The sequence below is a fragment of the Tiliqua scincoides genome, chromosome 5 (assembly GCF_035046505.1).
Source record: "Tiliqua scincoides isolate rTilSci1 chromosome 5, rTilSci1.hap2, whole genome shotgun sequence".
Lineage (NCBI taxonomy): Eukaryota > Metazoa > Chordata > Lepidosauria > Squamata > Scincidae > Tiliqua > Tiliqua scincoides.
In genome coordinates, this window is record NC_089825.1 from 6,924,801 (window position 1) to 6,951,000 (window position 26,200).

At 45.1% G+C, this 26,200-nt stretch overlaps 1 protein-coding gene across 3 annotated transcripts in view; it reads right to left on the reverse strand.

Moving 5' to 3' along the window:
* PRKAG2 (protein kinase AMP-activated non-catalytic subunit gamma 2) overlaps window positions 1–26,200 on the reverse strand; it is a 235,492-nt gene that overhangs the window by 103,836 nt on the left and 105,456 nt on the right. The window contains exon 1 of one of the 3 annotated variants that reach the window (XM_066626922.1): window positions 18,730–19,424. The exons of the other annotated variants lie outside the window; for them this stretch is intronic. Within the exon in view, the coding sequence (XP_066483019.1) occupies window positions 18,730–18,820 (91 nt within the window). The 5' untranslated portion in view covers window positions 18,821–19,424. Of the gene's footprint in view, window positions 1–18,729; window positions 19,425–26,200 lie in introns of those variants that run through there. 3 annotated transcript variants of the gene reach the window in all.

Sequence of the window (26,200 nt, forward strand, 5' to 3'; positions counted from 1 at the left end):
AGAACCACACTGAACTCACACTAGTGAGACTTCATGCTTTACTGTAGCAAATGTGGCTGTTGTATTATGCACTGTTATATTATGGATGTCACACTTTGCATGTGTGTGCAGCATGCGTGGAAAAGTGGGTGACACCTGTCCACCTCTAAACATTCAGGGATCTACTTCCTGGGTCAGGCCAGGGTTCCCATAGCTATGGTGCTGGTGTTGAAAGATACGGATACATCAGCTACACTGTGCATGTTTGCTGCAGGATAAACTCACATCACATGGATGTGAGCAGTGGAATAGCTAGAGGGGGTACAAAGTAGTAAGTATTGCAAGGAGCCTCACCTTGCCATGCAAGTGGCCCCTCCCCACTGGAGCCATGCTGGGTGGTGCACCTCTGTTTTGCTCCCACTGCCTGGAATGGCTCCAGTGAGACTTCCTGCAAAACTGAGTGCTTTGCTCCCCTCTAGCTATGCCACTGGATGTGAGTGCAGCAATCATATTGCTGTGTGCTATGGAGTTGCCCTGGGACCATCACTGTGTTTGCATACAGGCTTATGCAAGCCCCCAAAGGCGTTTTATGCAACAAAGTTCTCCAGGAGTCCATTCTCTGACTGGGTAGAGGTACTGCCTTCATTGCAAAAGGCTGATAGATCAAACAGTGCAAGATTTGCCTCACTAGGGCTGTTATTGTTTGCTTTATTTGCCCCATAAGATCAGAATTCCCCCCTTTTGTTTTTGACAGCATAAAATCAACAGCCAGGAATAAAAGGTTCTGACTGCTCATGAAACTCCGGAGTGGGAATGAAAACAGCTAGACCAGGAAGAAATAAAGAAAAGAGGCAGCTGGTCGCAGGAGGAGGTGAGAGGTAGGGGAACAAAATGCACTGAGGACAGAGCAGGGTTAGTTATTAAAACAGCCAAGTTAAACAAGGCATAAGCAGGAATAAACCCCTTGGGGAGGTATTTAGAAGAAAGAAAGAAAAAATAAAGAGTCCCAACTGTGCAAGATGGTGTAACTCTTTCACTGCTGGCTTTCCAGTGCCCATATTGATCGCCAGTCTGCTGAAACTGGAATACTTGGGGCACAGAGACACACAAAAGTGTTTGATGCCGGTGCTGGTACAAGTCTGCTCTAAGCATGGATCCTTGCAGTGTAGCTAGAGAGGGGACAAAATGGTAAGTACTGCAAGCGCTACAATGAGCCGTTTTAGCAAGCCCTCCCACTCGCTGTCAGAGCCATTCCAGGGAGTGACCGCAATGTGCAGGCCATCACCGAACCAGATGGTGTCTCCTGTGTGTTGCTGACTCCAATGGTGAGTGGGAACTGCTTACACAGTATGTTGCAGCACCTGCAATACTTATTTTTTTGCCCCTCCTCTAGCTAACTACTACTGGATTTGAAAAGTCTGGGTTTATTGGATCTATTTCACAGACTCCAAAACAGGTCTCACAAAGGCCAAAATGGCACAAGCCTTTTGGGAAGGAACTTGGTTCTGACACAGGTCCCCTAACATTACCGGGGACAAGCCTAAACTTAGAAGTCTCTCCCCCTTTCTAAACAAAGGCGAGAAAACCTGCATTTCAAGTTAGGGTCAGAGGGGGGTGATGTTAATACATGTTAATACAGGTAGAGCAGAAGTTAATCAGCTTAAGATGTTGTGACTACAAACTTGGAGATAGAATTTGTTCTGGCTTAATGGAGTGAGTGTAATGACAGGTGTTTTTTTGGTTTTTTTGTTTTTGTTTTTTTTTTGCTCATAAGATGCAGTTTAGAAACCAAGATGTCTGGGTTCCCTCTGATGAGGCCCCAAATGTGTCATCCAGACCACCTCCCAGGTTGACTGGCAAATGAGTCCCTTCTCCAACCATCATGGGGTGGAGAAGAGATTTTTCTTCCTCTCTTGTCATACTAGATCTCACAGATGCCCCAATGAACTGGTCAACAACCAGATAAACAGATAAATGCTATTTCACACAATGCAGCATCAAGTTATGGAATTCACCACCATCATCATCAGGGAATGGAGGGTAGCAGGTTTTAAAACACTACGGTGACAACCTTAGATAAAATCACAGGATGTTTCAATCTGCAAAGAAAGTAAGTACACATGTAAATTCAAAGTCACATTCCATGTCCTCCTTTAAATCAGAGGCAGCCAAGCATGCAACTAAATTATAATCCACACAAACACACACACCACATGGGGAAGCACAAATGATCATGCAGGGTCTCGCCTTTTCCTCCACTCAATCTGATGCACTGTGGATTTTGCATGACACTTGTGTTGCAGAGTTATTTTTGACACACACCACACATAGTAACTGTAACTATAGAATCACAGCTGGATGAAGCAACAGTTGCTGGGGATCCAGTATCAGTGTCGGAGTGTGACTGACATGTGGACGTCAGCAGCACTGGACTTGGGAGTGGGAGATGAGCACATGTCGGCTGGCCTGTGATTTTGTGGGGTCAGGTGCTCGAATGCAACCAAGGAAAATCAACTATCATTAATACCTTTTCACTCCCACCCTTCTGTGCTTCCTTCTAAGGAATCTGTTCTTTCCAACCCAAAGTTTGATCAGATTACTATTAAAAGAACAATGTATCTGAAGACACTGAAAGGAGAAGTGTGGGCTTAAAGACAGGCAGGTTTGGGGAGACCAAGGAGGGACTTAATTACAAGCGTCTTTGATAGGAAACGAGGCAGCTGCCACTACTCCCACAGGCAAGCAGAACCATGTTTCATTTGCATGTGCTAATTAACTCAGATCTTACATTCACCTAAGTGCCTGCTGCTGAGTGGTAAAGATCAGCTTAGACAAAAACCTGGCACATGTTTTTTTAAAACCATTTGAGAATTTAGCTAGATACCTTTTGGAACTCCCTTCAATCTTCCAGGTTGGGGGGGGGGAGCATTATTTCCAGTAATGCAGATGCTGCTGTACAGGGAAAAATTGCTGCTTTTTATAGAAAGCCAGGATGGTGTAGTGGTTCTGGAGTTGCTTAGTCCTGGAAGATTCCAGTTCAAATCCCCACTCAGCTATGAAGCTTCCTGGATGACCTTGGGCTGGTCACTATCTCTCAGCCTCACCTACCTTACAGGGTTGTTGCAAGGACAAAAGGAAGAACATATGTACACCACTCTGAGTTCTTTGGAGGAAGGTGGTATAAAATGTGAAACATACCCCTGCTAACTGGATAAGAGTCACTTTTTAAGTGGGTGCTCCTCTTTTATTTAGCAGGGGGAGAGTAACTGGCTCTCTTCACCCCAGCAGTATCTTTTCTAGTGGCTGTCTACTGGTGTTGCAACTTTTTAGATTGTGAGCCCTTTTGGAACAGGGAGCCATTAGTTGTTTGTTGATACACAAAGTGGTATATAAATACTGTAAATACTAATAATAATAATAATGGAAATAAAATAAATTACCTCCTGATTTTATTGATTTGGCAAGGTAGAAATATATGAAATGAGCAAATAAATACCTCAGGCCAAAACAATGTGGTCAACCTTAGCAGATGGGTTTTGCATCATGCTGATGGGCTAACTGATTGACATATGGGTTGGACAGTGGGATATAGATTTTCTGCAATCTGGTCACACTGGTTAATGTCCCCTGAAATGAGATGGGTACCTGAAATCTGTGACTTGCTTGCACAAGCAACATCAAGCCAATTGTGCTGAAAGCATTTTTCTCTGGCTCATCTTCTCTCTGCTGGTGACAAATGATGGCGTGGATTGTAATGTATGATCTGTGGGATGTGTGGATGAATAGTCCTGTGCGGGGCAATGAACTGGGTAACAGGTTGTTCCCTTCCAATAGGATCCTGACACAACTGTGCAGAAGCGGTTGTGTGGAAAGCCACATAAGAACCAGTGTGGTGTACTGGTTAGAGTGCAGGACATGGACTAGGAAGACTAAGGTTCAAATTCTCATTCAGCCATGAAACCTATGGAATGACCTTAGGTCAGTCACCCTTTCTCTCTCAGCCTAATCAATCCCACATATCCCACTGGGATGATAAGAGGGATGAAAAGAGGGAGGGGTCACATACACCGCCCTGAGTTCCCTGGAGAAAGGACGGTACATACATTTATAAAACAAATAAACATATATTTGCCAGTGGCATATCCCTAGGTTTTGGCAGGGTCCAGGATACAGATTCAGAAGGGCAGGGAACTAAAAGTTCTGGGGAGCCCTGGGGTCCAGTGGCGCAGGCTATTTAGCTACCATGCACAGGCCCTGACCACAATCAGGGGTAGCACCCCCATGAAGCAGCCACATTTTCACACACACCTCAAGACCTCATTATGGGCCACCTCCCAACTGGCAAAGATGCCAGTGCACAGCCAGATGATACACAAGGCTTCAAGTACAGTGAGTGCAGCTTTAAACCTCTCTGTCCATCCCTGATAGCAAACCCTAAAGTGGTGGCCAATAGCAAGGGAGGATATTATGAAGGCTCAGCTGGGCTCCAGACCTTCTTGGAACAAACTGTCAACATGGAGGTGTCAAAGATCCTGCTACACGACCCACGCACACTGACCGGCTTGATTTATAGCTGCCATGCTTCTGACTACAGCTGGATTGCCCCTGCCCCTACCCCGAACAGCCTCTTGCCTCCTGGGTTCCTGCATGCAGTTAGGCTGGGACAGTCCTTTGTCCACTGAGAATAAACAGCATCACAGAACAGTGGTGTCAAGTGAATAGATGGTCACCCTTTGAATATTGTGATTGGTAGCTCATGGGCAAGAGTGATCAACTGATGTATTTAGAGCCCTCTGAGGATGGTTGGTCAATGACTTTTGACTGCTAGAAGAGGCTTTGTCAATGAGCCCTTTACATAAGAAATGTTTTGTAGCTAGTAGTCACCATTCATCTGGGCTCTTTAACTGGCAGCTATCAAAAGCCATTGAGCAGACAACTTCAGTGGGTTCTAAAGACATGACTGGAAAAAAGCAGTGTGACAGCTGCAAGGCAAGACTGAGTTTTTTGCAGCTGGTTGGAAGAAAGAGCCTAAGTCAGGGGTGCCCAATAAGTTGATCCCGATCTACCAGTCGATCGCCAGGCAAAATGAGTCCATCGCCAGGCAAAACGCATTCTTGGGAGTGAGCCCCGCCCTCGGAGTGAGTAGTCCTGGAGTGAGTAGTCTACTGGGGCTGACTCGTGAGTAGTCCTGGAGAGGAGCTGCTGGCAGGCTTCTCTCCCGTCCACGCATCCCTGGAAGTGAGCCTGGTTGACTCTCCTGGGGATGACTTACCTTTCCCCTGTTTTTGCACTGGTATGTATGGAGATCTGCCCCCCCCCCACTTCCATCTGTTGGTTCTGTGTGCAAGGGGTTTTGCACTGGTCTTGCTGTGATGCCTATATAGAGATCTTCCCTCCCCCACACCTTTTCCTTGTTTTTGCACTGGTCTGTATAGAGATCTGCTCCCCCCCCCCCACTTGTACTGGAATCGAGGAAGATCTGGTGGGGAGGTACATGTGGTGTCAGCAGTGGCCCCTTTAAGGGTAAGGCCAGGGCATCCAGCAGAGTGTGCTGCACAGCTGCAGCCACTGGAAGGCAATAGGGCCCTCAGGGATATAAGAGCACCTGAGGCAGGAAGGGCTCCACTTATTTATGTGAGTCAGCCTTTTCCTACATGAAGACCTTGTCCAAGTCCATCAGTTCCACCATGACTGATGAACATTTGGAAATGTGCTTGAAGCTGGCTGTCAGCAGCTACTGTCAGGGCTATTCATCCTTGGCTGATTCACTTCAGTGCAAGTCATCAAAGTAAACTCAAGTAATTACAAAAAATGTTTATAGTTAATTATGTTGTGTTGTGCAATATTGGCTCATGCGGTTATGCAAGGTACACCAACATACATTATACACATAAATGTTATATGTTATGATGGCACGAACATTGTAAAAAAACTCTGGTAGATCTCCGGGCCTTGCTGGGTTTCAAAGTAGCTCTCGAGCCCAAAAAGTGTGAGCACCCCTGGCCTAAGTCCTCCTCAAACACTTATGCAGTTGCTTTTCCAGCAACCTATGCCTCTGCTGCTGCTTTACAGACTATGCCTGAACCACTGTGCTCAGTTTGTATATCTGGAAAGAAACAGGTATCAAAGAAAACACCATCACTCTCTAGGGTAGTCTCCTTTCAAGAAAACAGATCCTGTAGTACAACTTCCGAATGTTCTAGTAGGCAATGAGAAACTGTCTGCAAAGCAAGACCTTGAAAAAGAATTTAAATGGCCAAATTGTGGAGAACAGGATACTTTGATCAGTGCAAAATACTGTCTCTGAGTTTGCAATTCCACTTTAAATGCTTTGCAGGGGAAGGACAGCTTAAAACTACTGTTTGTAATGGCTTTGTTCTCAGAATGCTCATGTGATTTTTTTTTTTTTAAATATCTGGTTAAATGTCACTTGATCTGAATTTTTCTGGTCCTCCTCAGAGAACTGGGCACTGTCAGCCCTTTCCTTATAACAGCAAGACTTTATCTGGATGTCATCAGAGCACAACAGCATGACTGGGAGTTGTGTCTGTGCACCCACGTCAATGGGCCCCATGGTTGGGTCTGCCTGCCAAGTCATGTGAGGACAGGCCTGTGATGGCCGGATAAATGTTATGCCACTGAATGACAAAGCCGTGCCTGGATTCAGACCAAACCTGGGTCAAGCCCCTGGTGTTTTGGATTGCAGAGGTTTTGTTTTGTGTTAAGCTGAACTGCAAAGCAGAAAACTCAGGCTTGTGCCCTTCCAATAGTGAATAATCCTCTCCAAGAGGACCTGGAAGGCTTTGCAAATGTGAAAGAGGCCCCCTAGAGGCAATGGAAGGCAGCTGTCTATTAACACCAATCAGATTAGATAAAAAAAGGAAGACCTGGTTCTACACCAAACTGATGTACTAATCTCTATGCACAAAAGATACTGTATTACTTAGAATGGAACATACAGGTTAGGGAACATGGCAAAGGCCATGCAGAAATGACATAGCCATATACAATACAAAGACGTATTCTGCAATTCTGCAACTTCAAATATATCTCCAAGAATTCTTTTTAACAAATAAATATTTTTTAAAAATAATGCTGTTAGTGAGATATAATCCCCAGATCTTGCCCTATCAGTGCTATGTGCCATGACTGTGCCCCAAAGTCACCCATCTGAGACAGAGAAGGTTCCCTGCAGATACAGCAGGAGATACCAGGAACTCATGGAGGAGGGAGAGGGAAATCTCTCTCTCTCTTCTTTATAGCAGGTCTAGAGCACAGCTGCTCCTGCTGGTCTCTCAGCTGGGTAAGTTCAGTTTAAAGGGATGGGAGAGGTGGTTGTAGGGCCTGGGTTGGATTTAAATCTGAGCCAGAGAAGAATTTAGGAGGTTCCACAGTCCTCGCCTCTTCTTTGAGGCAAATACAGTACTGCATTATGAGCCTCTAAAAGCACGCCTCTGGGTCCAAGCTTGGTGTGTTTCATCAGCATTTATCCGGGAATGTGATGGGAAGAAGGAATGCATGTGGAAGCTAATAGCTTTGGGCACTGGGATTTTTGTCAAGATTGCAGTGCAGAGGGAAGGGGTGAAAATCCCCCCCATGCGGATCCTGATTTCATCTCTTGCAACTGCTACAGTAGAAGGAAAAATAGATGCTCTACCAATACACTTAGCACTGCAGCTGAGATTTTTCTACCTCCTAGAAAGAGCAAGCAAGCTGTATCACAGTACTATTAAAAGAAAAAAGAATCCTCTCTAAGATTGTGAGCCTCTGATTCCAATAACTCAGCTGACCTAGCACTTCTCCCCTGCTTCTTTTCTGGAAATGTTCAATAGCCAGGCTTCTCTTGCGACTTCCCGCTGCCATCATTATGCAGCCAGTCCAATGATTCCTGGAGGCTCAGCATTCCAAACACAGTGGGAAAGCAGGTCACCCAGCTTGACTCTTGACCCTGGCAATTCTTGCATCAGCAGCAAAAAGTCCATTCCATTCCTGCACAAGCCCCACATGTGCCTCCTCACAGAAAGAGCAAGCTGAAGACCAGGTTCCTCCACAGGGCTGAGCTTCCTCCACAGGGAGTATTGCTTCAAGACCCAGGAGACTAGAACAGAACCACAGGGATTCTGAAGCATCATAGGAAGAACACAGAATTACAGAGGCTGAGGGCAACTGGTTCTGTGTTTTTGCCAGACCTAACTTCATGAGATAACCAAGAGCTGATCCACACATTATTACATTTTTGCATATTGCCCAGGAACAGGACCAGTCTGTTCTTGGGCTCGCCTTCGGCAACATATTGGCACCCACCTCCATCCTAGTACTTACCTCCACTGCTTCCCTGCCTCCTCTCACTCCCTGGATTGGAAAAGGATGAGGGGAATGGAGCAGGTGTGGTGAAGAAAGTCGGAGATGCGCTAGCCCACCCCTCTCCTTTCTCCACATTTCTTTTTCAACTCTGTCCCCTCTTTTATTTTCCAATCCAGAGAACGAAGAAGCAGAGGCTTGTACATCACTGGGTAAGGGGAGGCAGCATTCAGCATGACACTGCAGGATGTTTTATGTGTCCCTGGAAGGAGAGGTTGCAAAACTAGGCCAACCAGTGATCAAGCAGAGAGAAGAGGTAAAAAAAAAAAAAAAAAAACCACCAGAAGAATCCAACAGCAGGTTTTCTGCAGGTGTGTGCAGCACTGCCACTGGTGCAAGTTTTGGAAAGCTGCACGCTACCAGCAGCATGGCACTGATTAGCTGCAAGGGGGTTTCTGCTGGCAGAGGAGCCAGGTTTGCGGTGGGACAGAGTGGATTGCAGTGGCACCAGAATCTGCTGCATCCAGGACATGCCCCTGGCAGGCTCAACCAGGCTATGCCTGCTACAGGACTGAGATAGATCTGAGGAATCCCACCAGGAGGGAAAGTAAAGTTTTCATTTCTTGTTTTTCCCAGCCAGCCTAGTCCCTGACCAACATGCAGGATGCAGCACCAGCTAAACCAGTGGCCTTGCATGGCACACCCTGGGCAGGATAGCCAAACAGTCAGTGAAAACAGAGCCTAAGACTTCTATTAGCATTGTCTGTAAATTCTTCGCTTTGATCACTAACCAAGACAATGGGTTCTTTATACCTGTTAGTAGTTACTAGAGCAGTAGTTTTCAACCTTTTTCATCTCGCGGCACACTGGCAAGGCACTAAAATGGTCAAGGCACACCATCAGCTTTTTGACAATTGACAAGGCACACTGTGCTGTCAATGGGGGCTCACATCTCCTAATGGTCCTATTGATAAATGACCCTCTCCCAAATACATGTGGCACTCTTGGGGACCATTCACGGCACACCAGTGTGCCAGGGCACAGTGGTTGAAAATGGCTATACTAGAGTGATAAATTAAGAGAACATTAAGTCCTAGACTGCCAAGCCCAGAACACTTTAAACCAGTTACATCAGGCACGAAGTGAAAAGTTTTAGCTGTTATCATCCTAGAAGGTAACAGAGGACCAGTCAACTTGCCAGTCTTGTATTACATGAAGGGACACAGCCTTTGGTTCACCTCTCTGTGTTTCAGCACCTGTTCTGCAAACAGCCATGCTTCTTCAGTGATAAAACCACTGATTCGGTCTTGCAGAGATCAGCTATTAGGTGCCTATGGCATCATTCTAAAGACCAATGATGATGAAGTCATGTTACAACTATTACAGAAAAAAATGGTGTCTGTGCACATATAGGGTTTCTCCTTGCCTGGAGGAATGCAAGGGAATGCCATGCAGCCTTTACATTATCTCCAACAGTTCAGCGTGATTATCTCATCTCTAATTCCAGTTCGCACACCGCCACACAGCAGTTTCTTATTATGGATGTGCTGCTGACATGGACAAAAACTGATTAGATAGCTGGGCACAGTCCTACAGAACTCCTCCTTGGATGAAACTGTTCCCTATTCTTTGGTCTGTACTCTGCTGGGTTCCTTTGAGACATTGAAGAGAGCTAAATAAGCCAACCCACACCCTTACATCGGGCTCCCTTGTCCATTTCTGCATTCCAATAAGAGGAAATGGAGGCAGTTTTAATGTTTATATTGTTTTATGATGAAGATGAAGACAGACAGACAGACAGACAGACAGACAGACAGACAGACAGACAGACAGATCTATCGATCGCCACAGGGTGGGGGAAAGGTATAAATTCATTAAATCATTAAACAAGTTCACATTTGGCAGAGATCCTTCCTTCCTTCTCTCCTGCCACAGTGGTCCCCCTCCTGAATCTTCTCTTCTCCATGAGAGAAGGGGAACACTCTTCTCCATGAGTACAGACACTAAAATCAAACAGCTACAGGGACTTCGGAGACAGTTTCCCAAACACAGTGAGACCAACACAGACCTTAGAGCAGCAATTTTCAGAGTTTTTCTTCTCATGGCACACCAACCTCTATGGTCTTCTCTATGGCCTTTGCCTCTTGTGATGTCACTTCTGGCTTCCAGGAGACTCTTCCAGGTTCTGTGGCTCTGTTTCTTGGGCAACGGTCTGTAGAAAAAAGTTGTCTGTCCCTCAGGGTCCACCGGCATATGACATGGATAGGATCAGGCCATATGAGATGCAAATGCAAGAAAGTTGATGGCAGAACTATTCCCCTAAGGCAGGGGTGCCCAAACCCCAGCCCTGGGGCCACTTGCGACCCTCAAGGACTCCCAATCCAGCCCTCGGGGAGCCCCCAGTCTCCAATGAGCCTCTGGAGACTTGCTGGAGTCTGCGCTGGCCTGACGCAACTGCTCTCAGCGTGACGGCCAACTGTTCAACCTCTTGTGTGAGCTGTGAGACAAGGGCTCCCTCCACTGCTTGCTGTTTCACATCTGTGATGCAGAAGCGGCAGCAAAGGAAAGGCCGGCCTTGTCTTGTGCAAGGCCTTTTATAGGCCTTGAGCTATTGCAAGACCTTCATTCATTCATATAAGTTCCATCTCTAATACATTCATTTATGTAAATTCATTCAAATTTGAAATGTAAATTAATTATTGTTTTCCCAGCCCCTGACACAGTGTCAGAGAGATGATGTGGCCCTCCTGCCAAAACATTTGGACACTCCTGCTCTAAGGCAAATAAGTTTTGAACAATTGATGCAACATCGCTCTAGTAGAGGTATTTGCGCACGTATGATATGGTTCTATCGCCATGCAAATATGGGACCTTACCCCACATCATCTTTGCTTCCCTCCTGGTGGTGACTCTTCCCTTCCTTCCCGGTGCCACTTGCTGGGAGTGGCCAAGAATAGCAGTGAGCACCAATCAAAATGCTGCTGCCTTCATTTATGCTGCAGACTAGGAGTTGCAATTGCACTGGAATTGTTTGATTGATTAAATGGGTAGTCTCAGTTACTGGTTTCCTGAAACACTTTACTCATTAGGTTTCAAAGGCTGGGCTGCTTTATAGCATCACCAGAAAGTCCGTCATTTGGCTTCGCTGCTCTCATATACTTCTGACCCTTTGATTTCCCCCTGATTTCTTTTCCTGGGTTCAAGGTGATCTATTTTTAGCCATGAGACTTGGGCAAGCAGAATGTTGCTATAGTGACAGCTAGCAGATACAAACCCAGTCTTGCTGCAATTCCTCGATCTAGTGAATGAATCCTAGCAGTAAAAGTCTAAGGCTTAAGGATTTGAGGACATCCAAATTCTGTTCAGTTGGGAGTCAGATGTGTGTGGATGCACAGGACTAATTCTCACAGGCTTGGAGATAACCTGTGCGCCAGACTGCAGGTGGAGGCTCATCCCCTGCACAAAGCTAACCATTTCTCAACATGCCAGTTTTCTATTCATGAGGCATTATTGTGCACATGGGAGAATTCACTCATATAAGCCTCCACCCCTTAAGTGGTGCTGCCCAGACACAAATCTAGTTCCTCAGCTGCTATTTGTGAGTTATCAGCAACACAGAGACAGAAACTGGTTTAAAAAATGAATACGGTAGAAATTTAGGGAAGGGAAGAGGATATTTTACAAGCTCCAGAGCACATCATGGTCCACCATCATTACTCCAAGAGATGGAAGGGTGTGGCTCGAAGACACAGACTGCAGCAGCTTTATTGAAGCTAAAGAGATCTAGGTTTTGTCCGATGAGAGACAGACAAGGAACCCAGTGAATAGCTTCTAAGTTCCTTGGAAGAAAAGCAGCTGATGAAGGAAATAAGTGAAAAGCCAGCCCCAGAAGTTCAGAGCATTTGACACAGAATACATATAAGCTCCTAAACAGAGTACAGTACCGTATGTCCTTGAAGTACATTGGCACAACAGACATTGAAACCAAAGAAAAAGCCTTTTGGCCTTTGGATGCAGTGAACCTGAAACTGCGAAAAACCAAACAGGCCAGTGAATGAGATCTTGGATCTCCACGCTCCTGAGCAAGCATGGGAGAGGATAAAGTGTCCAGGGAGCAGTCGCAGATTTATGATGCTTACAAGTCTGTGACCTTTTTCTCAAGTCTGAACATGCTCTATGCCCTTTATAAGGCAAGCAGAAATTTGAAAAAAGCTGCAAAAAGAAATGCAAATTGCTTTCATGTTGTTCAGGTCACAGTTTCAAGCTGTCCTCATTTATTTCTTTTAAAGAGCTGTAATTCCACCTTTCCACTAAATTCAGGTCCAAGGGGGCACAGGTTCTACCCTGACAATTGAGTCTCTTTGGCGTGGAATGCTGAATATTTCAAAATAGCAAGAACTGAGCATACCTGGGGTGACTTTACTGGTGACCAGAAGCAATGGAGGACAGAGTGCCTATACCTTTAACCATAGCATAAAAGAGGGAATTCTGGCAGGTGCAGCTCAGTGTGGAAGGGTTTAAAAAGCTGCATCAGACAAAATTCCCTCTTCTATACAGTGCTTAAAGGTATAGGCACTCTGTCCTCCATTGTATCTGGTTACCCTGTGACTTTATACCAAGGTGGCCAACGCTTCCTGTACTTTCCTGTTGGGCAGAGAGGGAGTGTTAGTTGCTTGTCAGCTGCACCAGCTGAAATGCCTCCTTCTAAGCACAGGTAGTAAAGGCCCTGAAGGACTGGCCTCCATCCTATCTGGTTATACTGGTATACAAGACTTTGTGCATATATCCTAAGATGATGGATAGATTTTTAGATGCTTAAATCCAACGCTAATTGAAATCTTGATGGTTTTATAATAGCAATCTAGGCAGCCCAGACTGCCCCGATAGAATAATCTCTCCATAACCCAGTCACCTGAAATTTCACCAAGCTTCCCAAAGCTGACAATCAGGGGCATGCTTCCACTGCAGCCAGAGATTATTACAGAATTTAGACATCAGGGAAAAAATGTATTTCAGATTCCACAGTCAGTAACGCACACACATCCCAGGGGTCTCCCTTTAGCGCACAATTTTATTAGGAATAAGAGTTCATGCCCAAGGTTGTCCTTAGTAGAGCCTTTCATTAGAGGCTAAATACTAGAAAGCCATTCTGCTGTTCTACAAATACTCCTGACATTCAAAGCACCTTCAGAAAAGTACTAAAGCTCACAGTGAGCCGCAGACAGTAACTAGTGGGGGGTGGGCAGGAAATCTGTGCAACCAAATCCTGGGAAAAAAAGCTTTCACATGCAGCATTGCAATCCATCACACCTTTCCCTTTCAAATTGCACCTAGCTGCTCAGAAGCCTCACAGTACCCAAGTCCCAGAGTTGTCTGCAATACAAGATTAACTGACATTTATTAGCCATTGGTGCACATTTTTTTTTTCAAATTGCTGTCAACTCAGCAGGGCTGGCAGAAAAAAATAGCTAATGAACGAACGAGCTCCTGGGCTCAGCTGTGAGCCGCACTGCTAACCTCGTACTCCACCAAGCAAGTCCATAAATGTCTGTCAGCCTGGGGGTGGCTGTCACACCACAATGGCATATTCCCATCTCTACCGAGAGTTGGGTTTTTTTTGCAATACGAGTTCAGAGCAGGAGCGTTCCAAGCAAACTGAAATGCCAACATATTCATCTCCTGTATTCATTTACCTCCTTTTCTTATGTCATCTTCTTGTAAGTCCTTTGGGGCAGAGACCTGTCCTTTCTTTTTCTGTCATGTGTCATATGCACAGATGGTGCTATATAATACATAAGGGAAGTAGTACATAGAGACAACCATTTCAGGGAAGCAGCATAGGCCTGCTACTGAAAAAGCGGAGTACAGCAGAAACCTAAAAATGGCAGAACTATGTGCAGACACTAGCCAAAGTACACCACATTGTACACCAAGAAAAAGTGAACTCTGCTAACTGCATAAATTAAGCAAGTACACACACGCAAAGACAAAGAGCTACGCAAGGCTAGAAAATCTATTGACCTCCCCACTGGCTTTGGAGATTTCTCCAGTCATTCCCACACACACTGTAGCGTATAGTAACTTACTTTTTCCACATCAGATGAAAATGGAAAATTTCAGAATGCTGAATTCTGTACCCAATATGAGATTCTGCAGCTTCTGCAGCCCAAAAATGGTAATACAAACAGCTATATGTACAAAGAGTTTTAAAAGATTTAAATTCTATACCCACCAAAGCAAGGTGCCTGCAATCTCAGTGTCTGTATATCCTTGTTTAGTTTGGTCCTGGGTGGCAGGGGAGGTGGAAAGCAGCTATGTGGAGAATCTCTACTAAACCCTGAAAGTCCAGCTCACTCCCAAATGGCTTCTGAGATTTCACCAAGCATGCTTTGAAGATTGGTGCTGCAGGAATCAGAGCCAGAAACTGGCTAGAAACCAGTTTCTTGTACGTGGCGCAATTGTAGGCACTCAGAATACGAGGCTCATGTATATGACATTCAACACTGTGAAAGCCACCGTTGGATGTAATTAGCTAATCAGCACAGTCCCAGTAACAGCAGTGGCAAGATATAGGTATGGGTTTTATGTGTCCCTGGTAGCACAGGGAAATGTCAGCCTGAAGTGACCAAAAACCAGAGTTTGCAGTCTCCAAAGATTGTGTGGATGAGCTCAAACATAGCCCTAGGAGCTATCATGAGCAGGTGACTCTTTTTACACTGGCTGTGGTTGAAAACTGAGGTTCTCTAGATGTTTTTCCAGCTCCAGAGTTCCTAGAAAAGACTCTGCATGTTGAGTTTCCATCAGAAGAGCACTCCTTTCAACTTTGCATCTTTCATGTGTGTCATTTGACCTATCCCTGAACAGATGGTGTCCTTTAAAGGGCAGGGGTATTAGTCTCATCTTGCCTGAAAATGACAAAAGGGCCCCTTGGGAAAAGGGACTGGTAGATGACCTGCTTGGAGAGAGAAAAAAAAACAACTGCATCAAGAGTCACAGGGGCTCCTCTGCAAAGGTAACTAGCAGAGAGAAGGTGGAGATTTTGCAAGCCGGGTTCTGGGGGACCGTTGTGTATGCTTACATCTAACAAGGCACCTGAACCGCATTGGGATTGTGCTGCTGGGGAAGGAGGGGTGCCAACAACCCTCCCCAAACGGCAATCCTCAAGAGTTGTTGGGAAAAACCATGACAAGCTGGTCTGTGCCTGATATATGTTTGTAGCGTGGACATGCCCAGCATATACTCCTCTTTGCTAGACTGCAAAATGTGACCTGAAATAATCGCATGGTGGTGTTTTTTCTGTGCCTTTTCCAGTTCTGTGATATCTTGTTTTTGAGATAGGACAACCACAACTGGAGTGTGGCTTCTCCACAGTTCGGCACACAGGCGCTACAATACTGGCAGTTTTATTTTTCAGTCCCTTTTGCAATAATCTCTTGCACAGAATTCATCTTTTTCATAGCTGCTACATCATATCTAGTCTGTTCAGGGTTTTGAGGCAGAGCCAGTTCAAGAAGAAACAAACAAATAAACATTACCCACCCTGCCCGGAGCTGGGGGGAGTGAAGGCATATTCTGGAAATGATCAGGAGGGCTCAGTCCCAGAACTGTTCCAAACGCCCAAGCCTCAACCCTGGAGCAGCAGAAATCAGAAGAGCTTCCTGCTGACATCCAGTCCTCTTTCACTGATTGCTGATTAACTACAGGGACTTGAAACCAACCTGGGATCAGTAGGAAGGTCATTGGGGTTAGGAAGTATGCAGGAGAGCATGCCAGCTCTCTGTCTATCAACACTGGGTAGCACAACTCCACCCTGCTCACCATCTCAGGTGCATACAGGGCCTAGATCCAGCCTGACAACTTTGACCAGGTATAGCTGCAACATTAACAGATACATTTCTATACAGCTATCACAATTCCTTGGAGAGCTTAACAGTCACTCCAATTTCTGTGTCCCAACTTTTCCCAACAGCTATTTGGATTAAGGCCACAGTGCTGAAGGAAAGGTTTGGATCCCCGTTCCCCCTATGCGGCAACACTGATCCAAATCAGGGGCTTCCCACGGCTGCCTGGACAAGAAGAAAAATTATGCCAGGAGTTCTAGTCACAGAGCTCCAGTGTAACTTGCCATTTGACCTCTGTGGAAACTGGCTGCTGAACATACGTACATAACTGATTTTTGTATTTTCCTAACCTTGTGATCTAATACCAAAGCCAGTTTGGAAAGGCACCTGCAGCTCTTCATTCTAGATGTCAACGTGACACAGAAAGTAGATTCACACCACAAGAACATGAGGCTGATGATGGAAACAAAGTAGATGTCTTTCTCCTATATGCCACCAAGGCAATAAGCAGCAATAATAACAAGAGCAGTAATGTTCTTTGTAAGCTGGCAGACTTTGTATTATAAAATCAAGGCAGGAGGGGGTGCTGTTCCAAAGGACCACTTCATATTTTAAAAACTGCAGGTACTCATGTTGGTCCACTAGAAGAAATCCAGGAGCCACAATACAGTGGCTTATTAGGACCAACCAAAATGATACAAAGTCATAGGCAGTGCATTTCGTGTCGCTTTGGATAATCCTTATAAAAGTATTATCAGATTGTGGCTTTTCAAGCAATAAAAACATAAGATACAACTGTACTCAAAATTCAAGAAGGGGGAGAAGGGAGAGGAGAATGTCAGAGTTAGTGAAAAACTCTTATTTGGGCCCAATCCTATACAAATTTCCAGTGCCGATGCAGTCACAGTACAGGCCCAAGGTAAAGCAATAAACATTCTCTTACTTTGAGGAAGCCTCCGTGACTGCCCCTGCACCAGAGGATGCATCAGAACTGGAAAGTTGAATAGGATTATTGGGCCCTTTGTTTAACTTGATTTCAAGCAGGAAAGGGATGAAGGCATTAAGCAGTTAGTCAGCACAATTCATCTAGTAACTGACTTATTTTAAAGACTTGACATGTGCAGTTTCCACAGAAGCTGTTTTCTGGATAGGCCGTTCTGCACTGATGATAGCACTATCATAAATCATCTATATACAGGACCTGAAAACAGCAATGTGCTGAAGAAGATCTGGGGAAATGTTATTCTTTCATGTGGTTTAGTACAGCTTTCTTCAGGATTACAGTACGTCTGAACCATGATGCTCATCAGGGTGCAGTTTTGTAACTTGCTTTTAATGCTTTACTTCTGGACTCAGACCTAATGAAGAGATTGATGCTGAGCATGCATCAAGATGCTTTACCTTTAGCACAGAATAAGACCATCCTCTTGCATTAAGGCTAGAAAATGCATGCTGTCTCTCTTCATTAACTATCCCCATAATATCTCTTGAGTGAAGACACTGAAATGCGCATACAATTAATTAACTGACTGAGAACAAAATGATCATCTAAAAATTACTGGAGAACCAAGTTATGACTTGATCATATAAGTTGCAGCAACGACATATACGTGTTCAGGTTAAGACACAACAGCTACTGTAAGATCACAACCTGTGATGTCCAGGCTTTTGCACAGACACTGCAATAACAGGCAGACTGCTAAATTGGCAACAGCCATCAGTGCTGGGTCATCATAATGCACTTGCACAAAGCTGCGGCTCAAGGTACAAATGGACAGGAAAGATATGTCAAGAGGAACAATTCATTCATAGCACATTCTCAAGACCTCCTGCCCACAATGGTGCTATCTTTATAAGAGGAATACAGAGGTAATTTTTCAGTTGGATTATGGCTAAGGATCAGCACACTAGAATGACCTATCCTATTACTAGTTAGGTTGCTGCACACAGTTGTGATCCCTATGATGCACAGTTGTGATTGTGCAAACTTGTAAGGTCAGGGTATTTGTAATGAAGTCATTCTAGAATATAGGCGTCCCATAGCAGCAAAAGCGGGAAGAGACTTGGAAAGAGTCTTGGGAAGAGACTTTCCCTGTTGACTCAGTAGGGAACAACTGTGGCATAAGTGGTCCCTGGGCTTCTCCTACATTCCTGGTTTAAGTACAAGGATAGTGACCCTAAAATGTATCTTGGTTTTCCAAAAATTAAAAAGAACACTTGTGAAATGTCCTGAAATTTCCCAGTGAAATTTCTTTTGCCCACCCACATTAAGATCTTATGCATCTTGATTCTGAACTGAAGTTGACAATCAACAGGCTAAGAAGAACAATGTTCAGCAATTCATTCAGCATTGTTCCAAAATGCTAAAAAGCAATGCGGGGAGGGGAAGGAGGGCAATGATTTTTTGAGGGAGGAAGCAGGGTACAAATTCTTCTTATTGGCTTTAAGCTCTGCAGAAACATGTTTAAATCTCCTTGTTAAAAAAAAACCCTGCATCCACAGCCACCCAAAGTACCTCAATAATTGAACCAAGAGTGAATATAGGAGCCCAGTAGTGACACAAGGATGGATTCATCCTGTTCTACAGAGCAAGAGAGCTTTTGCCTACCTAGGCCATGGGGTTCAGATTTGCGCCTTTCAGAGCTCCTGCCTTGATCCTTTCGCTTTTTGCTTCCTCTGAGACTGCCAAAACGCTTCATGGGCTACAGCAGGCGTGAGCCGTCAGTCATGCCCTGTATCCGAGAGCAAACACGATCCACAGGTGGAGTAGAGGGCAGGGGAAAATACGTCAACTAAACTTGTCAACAGTGGATGATGGAACAAATAAATAAGCCTGAGAAAAAGAGATCCAATAAGCCAGCAGATCACTTATTAAAAATGGTAAATCTCAGCTGGTTCAGACGTTTGAGCCCGAATGAAGCATCAAAGGCTGTGCCTTGAACCTTAAAAATTGTAGCAAGGACAGCTTGAGGACTATGCATTCCTAATGCACAGTAACAAGTTACTTTGTCAACATCTGTTGATAGCACAAGCAGCTGAAAACAACTTGCAACAGCAGCTCTTATATCCTTAAGAAGTGGAAAAAGAAGCTCAGAAGTTGAAGTGGAATCTCACCTAGCAGTTCAGCTCAGGCAGAAAAGCGTTGTGGCTGGCTGGTGAACAGTTTGGCTCTTTTTAAATAAAAGACTGAATAGGCAAAGTAGGCATCTCATGAAGGTAATTGCCATGTGCAGTCCAGCGTGATGTCTCTTTAAAAAAGACTGTAAAAGGAAACCACCCGGGGAGCAAACAATTCCTGGCACCAATCGGCCAGAGCACATTCCCATTATGACATCACACAAGTATTTTGATTCATGTCTCCTAGGTCTTTAATAGGCTGCCTGCTGATGACCTAAAAGATGCCAAGCCCCCTCCAGGGCTCACTGTGAGTGGGTTAAACAGGGAAGGAGGTGGTGCCCATTTCACAACCAGCAGGTCAGTCCGTTTTTGGAAACTTGAGAAGAAGCAGCACCACCCTGGACTTGTCTGCTCACTCTCCATGTGCCTGGAAAAACACATCTGACAGATACTATGTGCCCAGCCTGTTTCTAAAAGGAAGGACGTTTCGAGACAAACGCTCAGATTGCTTTTTTTCTATGAGACGTCTCAATTTTCCAAGCCTAGCTTTATAACCAAAAATAGTTTCCAATCAATTTCTGGGCTCAGTTCAAAGTATTAGTGATTGACTTTAAAGTCCTAAACAGCTAAGACTTAGTGCCACTAGAAGAAACCACCACTGATTTTTGCCCCCCCAAAAGGGGCAGATTGTCTTTTTAATCTGCTGCACTTGCTATGTTCTTTTATGTTTAACTACTGTTATTTTAAGTTTTATGCTTGTTCTTATGATCATTTGATATTGTGTTGCCTTGGATGTTTGCATAATAAGACAGGGATAAAATATTCAGATAAAACTCTGTACGGTAGACTGATATTGCTAATCTCATATAATGAGACATGTGGGGCGACTGGCCCAAACTACAGGGAAAGACACATGAAGGCAGCTCAACACTCAATTTGGAACATGAAAACCCACTTCAGGTGAAGTCAACTAGGAGTGGAGTAGCAGCAAGGAGAGGGGGGCATTTACCAAATGTTCCTAGTTTTAGAATGAATGGGTAAACGTGCATTTGAAACCCTGTTCAAGCCTGTTCCTCCACCACTTCTTTGATCCCAATCATCCCACTTTGCCCTGTTTTAAAATAGCTATCAGGTTATCACTGCCCATATCTGGATCAAACTTGTAACCCAAATCAGGCCCTTTCCACCAGTAGTGTAGCTGGAGGGGGGAGGAGCAGCTAGCCTGGCGGGGAGGCTCAGCGGGGCGGGCAAGCAGCCCCTCCCTTCAGAACCATTCCAAATGCTCCTGGGAATGCAGCTGGGAATGGCTCCAAAGGGAGGGGCCGCTTGCCTGCCCCACTGAGCCTCCCCGCCAGGCTAGCTTTTCCGCCCCCCTCCAGCTACGCCACTGCTTCCCACCATGCTGCATGACAGGCACATGCAATCAGCTCTGCAAGACGTTTCAGTGGATTCCTGCAGTGCACTACTATGGCCCCCAATCCTATCCTTTCCTTCCCCCACCAATGCAGCGGCGCCACCAGAGCACAGGCAGCATCATGCGGAGAGCAGTCCAAGAGGTCTCCTCCAGGTAAGGGAACATTTCCAATACACCTGGTATTGGAATGGGTCTACTTGGACTCACACCAGTTTTGCTAATGCATGTCTGAGTGGACCCAGGAAGGTGGACTGAGGTCCGGGAGGGGCATAGGGTATCTGCAGTGCTGCTGCCCCCTCCTAGCCCTCCTTCCACCCTGTCACCTCCCCTTCCCCGCCCTCCTCCCAGTCCCCATGCTGACTTACCCATGCTGAGGAATGTGACAGATTTCCTGGTGGGCCATCACTTGTGGCAGCAGCCCAGCTGCTCTGGGCAGCGTGTTACATTTTGCAATGGCCATCAAGGACCTTATGCCACTGGAACACTAGTTCTGGCAATGTAAGGCCTGTATGGGATTGGGCTGTTCCTGTCTAGAAAAAATGATCCTGTTAAACCATTTCTGCCCAAGGCTGCATATACACAACAGGGATCAAATGCGTACACCTGTGGGCTGGGCAGAAATGGGTTAAATAGTCTCCAGAATACCTTTTAACACCAAAGGGAGTCCTGGTCATGTGATATAAACATGTGATGCTATCTGGGACACAGTCAGCACCTCAGTCCACCTAGCTTGCTACAGTCTACTCTGATTGATCACAGATCCCTGGAAAAACTCAGGAAGAATCTTTCCCCATCATCTTATCCCTGATTGTTTTCACTGGGGATGCAGGGCTTGAACCTGAGGCCTTCTGTATACAAAGCATGTGCTCCACCACTGAACTGTGGGCCCTTGCTACACAATAAAAAGGTGTAGTAGCTATTGCAAGTGATACCGGTTCTCTGTGTGGGGTCACCTACTAATAAATTATGTCCCATTGATTTCAGCTAGAGAGACTTAAGCACCGCAGCCTAGTGTCTCCATCCTCTTGACCCACTGTAGTGTTAAGTCAGGCAAAACGTGTGATGTGAATCATCACATTGCGAGTTTCCACTTCACTGGCTGAGGAAATGTGGAACATGATGATGTCACATCATGCATTTTGCTTTGCTAGATGTTACAGACAGGGAAGAGAGAGAGACCAAGGTGGTTGCTCTCACCTACAGCTAAGCAGCAGCTACAATGTGTAACTTAGGCCAAAGTCTTTTCCTACTGAAGTTAATGGGATTTAAAAGTGCTCATGTATGCACTGCTGAAACAGAGACGCCTGCGTTGACTCGGTCATGTTGTGAGAATGGATGATGGCCGGATCCCAAAGGATCTCCTCTATGGAGCTCGTGCAAGGAAAGCGCCCTACAGGTAGACCACAGCTGCGATACAAGGACATCTGCAAGAGGGATCTGAAGGCCTTAGGAGTGGACCTCAAGAGGTGGGAAACCCTGGCCTCTGAGAGGCCCGCTTGGAGGCAGGCTGTGCAGCATGGCCTTTCCCAGTTTGAAGAGACACTTGGTCAACAGTCTGAGGCTAAGAGGCAAAGAAGGAAGGCCCATAGCCAGGGAGACAGACCAGGGACACACTACACTTGCTCCCAGTGTGGAAGGGATTGTCACTCCCGAATCGGCCTTTTCAGCCATACTAGACGCTGTGCCAGAACCACCATCCAGAGCGCAATATCATAGTCTTCCGAGACTGAAGGTTGCCAACACCCCCCACCTTTGGCTGGATTGTGCCCAGATGAATAAACAACACCAAAGTAGGTGTGATATTTGAACAAGGACAGACTGAAGGCACCTGCCTGTTTTATTCTAGCATAGGCAAACTTTTAACTACAGGTTTTGCAGTCAACCAGCCAGACAAAACAGTAGGCAGGGAAATGGGGAAAGGGCAACAAAATAACAAAAGAACATAAGAAAGGCCTAAGGCCCATCTAGTCCAGCCTCCTGGATCTCATAGTGGCCCACCAGATGCCTCAAGGAGCACACAAGGCAACATGAGACCTGCATCTTGATGCCCTCCCTCGCATCTGGCATTCTGAGGAAACAAATGTTCTGTTATTGTGATTATTATTAAGAATATTTATATTCCACTTTTAGATAAGAAAGTTCACAAAGGGTGCAATCCTAACCAACTTTCCAGCAGCGAGGTAAGGGCAACGCAGCTCTGAGGTAAGGGAACAAACATTCCCTTACCTTGAGGAGGCCTCCGTGAGTGCCACCCAACTGCAGGATGCAGCATATGCCCCACTGGCACAGCTATGTTCATGCTGGAAAGTTGGTTAGGATTGGGGCCAAAATGGTTTAGAGGGCCAATCAAGTAACTAAATAGGTGTAATGGCCAAAGCCAGCACCTGCCCTCCATGGCGAGAACTTGGGCACAACCCAAGACACAAAGGCTAGGCCCATCTTCCTCCATCCCAATTATGCTGCCTCTATAGTGAGAAGGTATCTCTCTTCCAGCTGATTATCGCCAGCTGTAAACTTCAGCAACAGCCTGGGAGTGCCCCTCCGTTGACGAATGACTGACACATCTTGGTCAATTAGCACTCCACACCCCCAATATAACCTCCCTACTCTAACCCTCAACCTCCTCCATAACCCCTGTGCCATTCCACAAAGTCTCTAAGTTTCATTTTACTTTGTCTATTTTATTTGTGCACTTTATGCCTGTTTACTTTGTGCACTGGAAATAAAAAAAGATCCCTGCACTTAACTTGAGTTTAGAGTACTTCTTTCCCCCAATCTTTGAAAGAACTGTACGGGCTGTGGACTAGCCCAATGTAATAGCTCCCTGTCCCAAAAGGGCTCACACTCTATAAAGATGCAGGAGAAACACTAGCAAACAGCCACTAGAAAAGGCACTGTGCTGGGATGAAGAAGGGCAGTTACTCTTCCCCTGCTAAATATAAGAGGAGCACCACTTGAAAAACTGCCTCTTTGCCCAGTTAGCTGGGTAGCAAAGCAAAGTCCAAAGTAAAATGCATGACATGATACCATCATTTTGCAAATTTTGTCAGTCAATGAAGTCAAATACAAAGGGAGTGGCAAGTAAGGATCTCTAATACAATGTTTAATGTGGCTCAACAAAAAGAGGTAAAGTAGATTTAAAGGTATAGAAGTTTCCAATTCCAGTTTCTGTAAGGGTATAGAAAGCAAAATTGCTGAAGTCTGGCAGAAGGAAAACAAGATTTGGAGAGGCAAATATATCTGGACATTTCTCAAATACTTAAAAGGACAACAGAAAAAAAAAAAGCAAAGGGAGGTAAAATTGATCTATAATGGCTGAAATCTAATTAGTAGATTATTTTATGAACCAGAGGCATGTCCATTTACTGCCTTCTGGTAAATCACAACAAATATGTGATGCTTTTCTTTGAAGTAGTGTGTAAACAAAGAAATAAGTCATATTGACCAGACAGAAAGCATTAAGTAGCAATACAAGATTAGCTCTTTATAAACACCTAGATGCATCTGTACATTTCTGAGCACACAAACAATGTACAAGAAATGTCTTGTGAAATCATTTATTTGCAATTGTTTCAGTCCTAAGCTTAAGTTGAGCTGACGTTTGTGTGTCTACCTTGATTTGTGGTATATCTGAAAGATGGAGACAGGAGAACTATTTGTTGCAAGCAGTTAGAGAGAGAGGTACGATAAATGGGAGAAAAAGAGGGGGAAAGCTCAGGAAATGGTCCGCCTGATGCATTTAACAGACTGTGCAGGTGCTATTATCAAGATCTCAGCCTGCCCCTCACAGAAGCCCTTTCTCATTGTTCTGTGCCCTAAAGGTCTTAGGAGCATCTCCTGGTAGTTTATAACCCTCATCAGAACGTCTTCCATTTTTGATCTCCAGTTCATTTGGTAGAAGTCAACAATAAAGCAAAGGAGAAATATATTCCAAGTGCTGACAGACAAGGTTGCTTTCACCCACACACACACACACCCCACACAAATAGGTCTCAGTTCTGTTTGTTAACAACAGCAGCACAAAAGATATTCAGCCCCACAAAGCAATCTGAACAAGACAGGAAACTAGACAAGGAGAGCGAGGTACCAAGACTGCCAGTGTCAACATGAATGGCAGGTGGGAACCCTCCTCCTTCCAGTGTAGTAACCAAAGATATGGTAAGAAAAAACAGTATAGATCCACCTGGAAGTAGCCCAAGGCTGCAATTCCACACCTTGGCTGGGATGGGCAGCCCAATCCTATTGGGCACTTATGGCAACAGATTTCCTGATCTGTTGCCGTAAGTGCAGTGCACCACAAAAGGTGCACTGCTGTTGTGTGCTGTGGGACTGCCAGCCCAAATAGCTGGAGGCCCCGCACATATGTCAACAGGCCACAGGGGCAGGTTATGGCGTATGGGATGTGGGTTAGGGGATGGTGAATCTCAGCAGCAACAAAACACGCAGGGATTATTATTATTACCATTATTAACAGTATTTATATACCGCTTTTCAACTAAAAGTTCACAAAGCGGTTTACAGAGAAAAATCAAATAATTAATGGCTCCCTGTCCCAAAAGGGCTCACAATCTAAAAATATTTTCTATCCCCCTTTCCTAGCCTGGACTCAAACCCTGAGGCTCCTTGGACTTACACCAGCTAAAAAGCCAAAAGGACCCACTGATGGCCAGGTGGCCTATCAGAGGTAAGTAAAAATTATGTTTACTTACCTCTCCTGTGCCTTCTGGTCATATCCCCACCATGGGATACAGTGCGTGTTCTGTTGGAGCAATTGTGTCACGTAAACTGGAGGGGGATAGAATTGGTGCTCAATTCTCATTCAATCACACTTCTCTGTAGACATACATAGGCTTGTACTGTAAATCAGTCACACTGTCCCTTAGCTATCCAAGGAGTGCTATCAGAATTGTGATTTTCTTGGGTCAACATAAAGATAGAACCTGGGTCAAGCAAAGATTTCCCCCTAGGAGAGGGCCAGGGAACTAGCTAAAACAACAGGGTCTTGTGGAACCTCAAAGGCTAACAGATTTATTGAGGTGTAAGTTTTGGGGGACTACAGTCCATCTCAATGCAACTCATGCCACAACTGAAATAAGTGAGACATTTCTCACTTAATATGGTTAGGATTGGACAGGGGTGTTAGACAGCTCGCTTACCTTTATAATGAGAATAATAATTATCTGTTACATAGACAGAGGTAGAAAAAAATAAGGAGAACCATTTCATTGTCTTCTATGCCAATAAAGGTTTTGACTTGATTTGATTATATAAGAACACACGAATGTGATACAGTCCTAACCACACTTCTAAGGAGTGTGCACTTCCTCTTGTTGAGCCCAGTGCAGCTTGCTTCTGAATAAACTCTTTTTGGTTTAGGATTGGGGCTGAGAAAATTTTAATACCATGAAATATGCAAAGGTCTAGTGGCAATATTTTTTTGTTCCCATGCCCAAAGGACAGAGAATTAAAAAGACGCACAAGACAGTTTGGACTTGAGAACAGAGAAGGGCAAAACCGAATGCCGAACACACTAATGATAAGTGCCCAA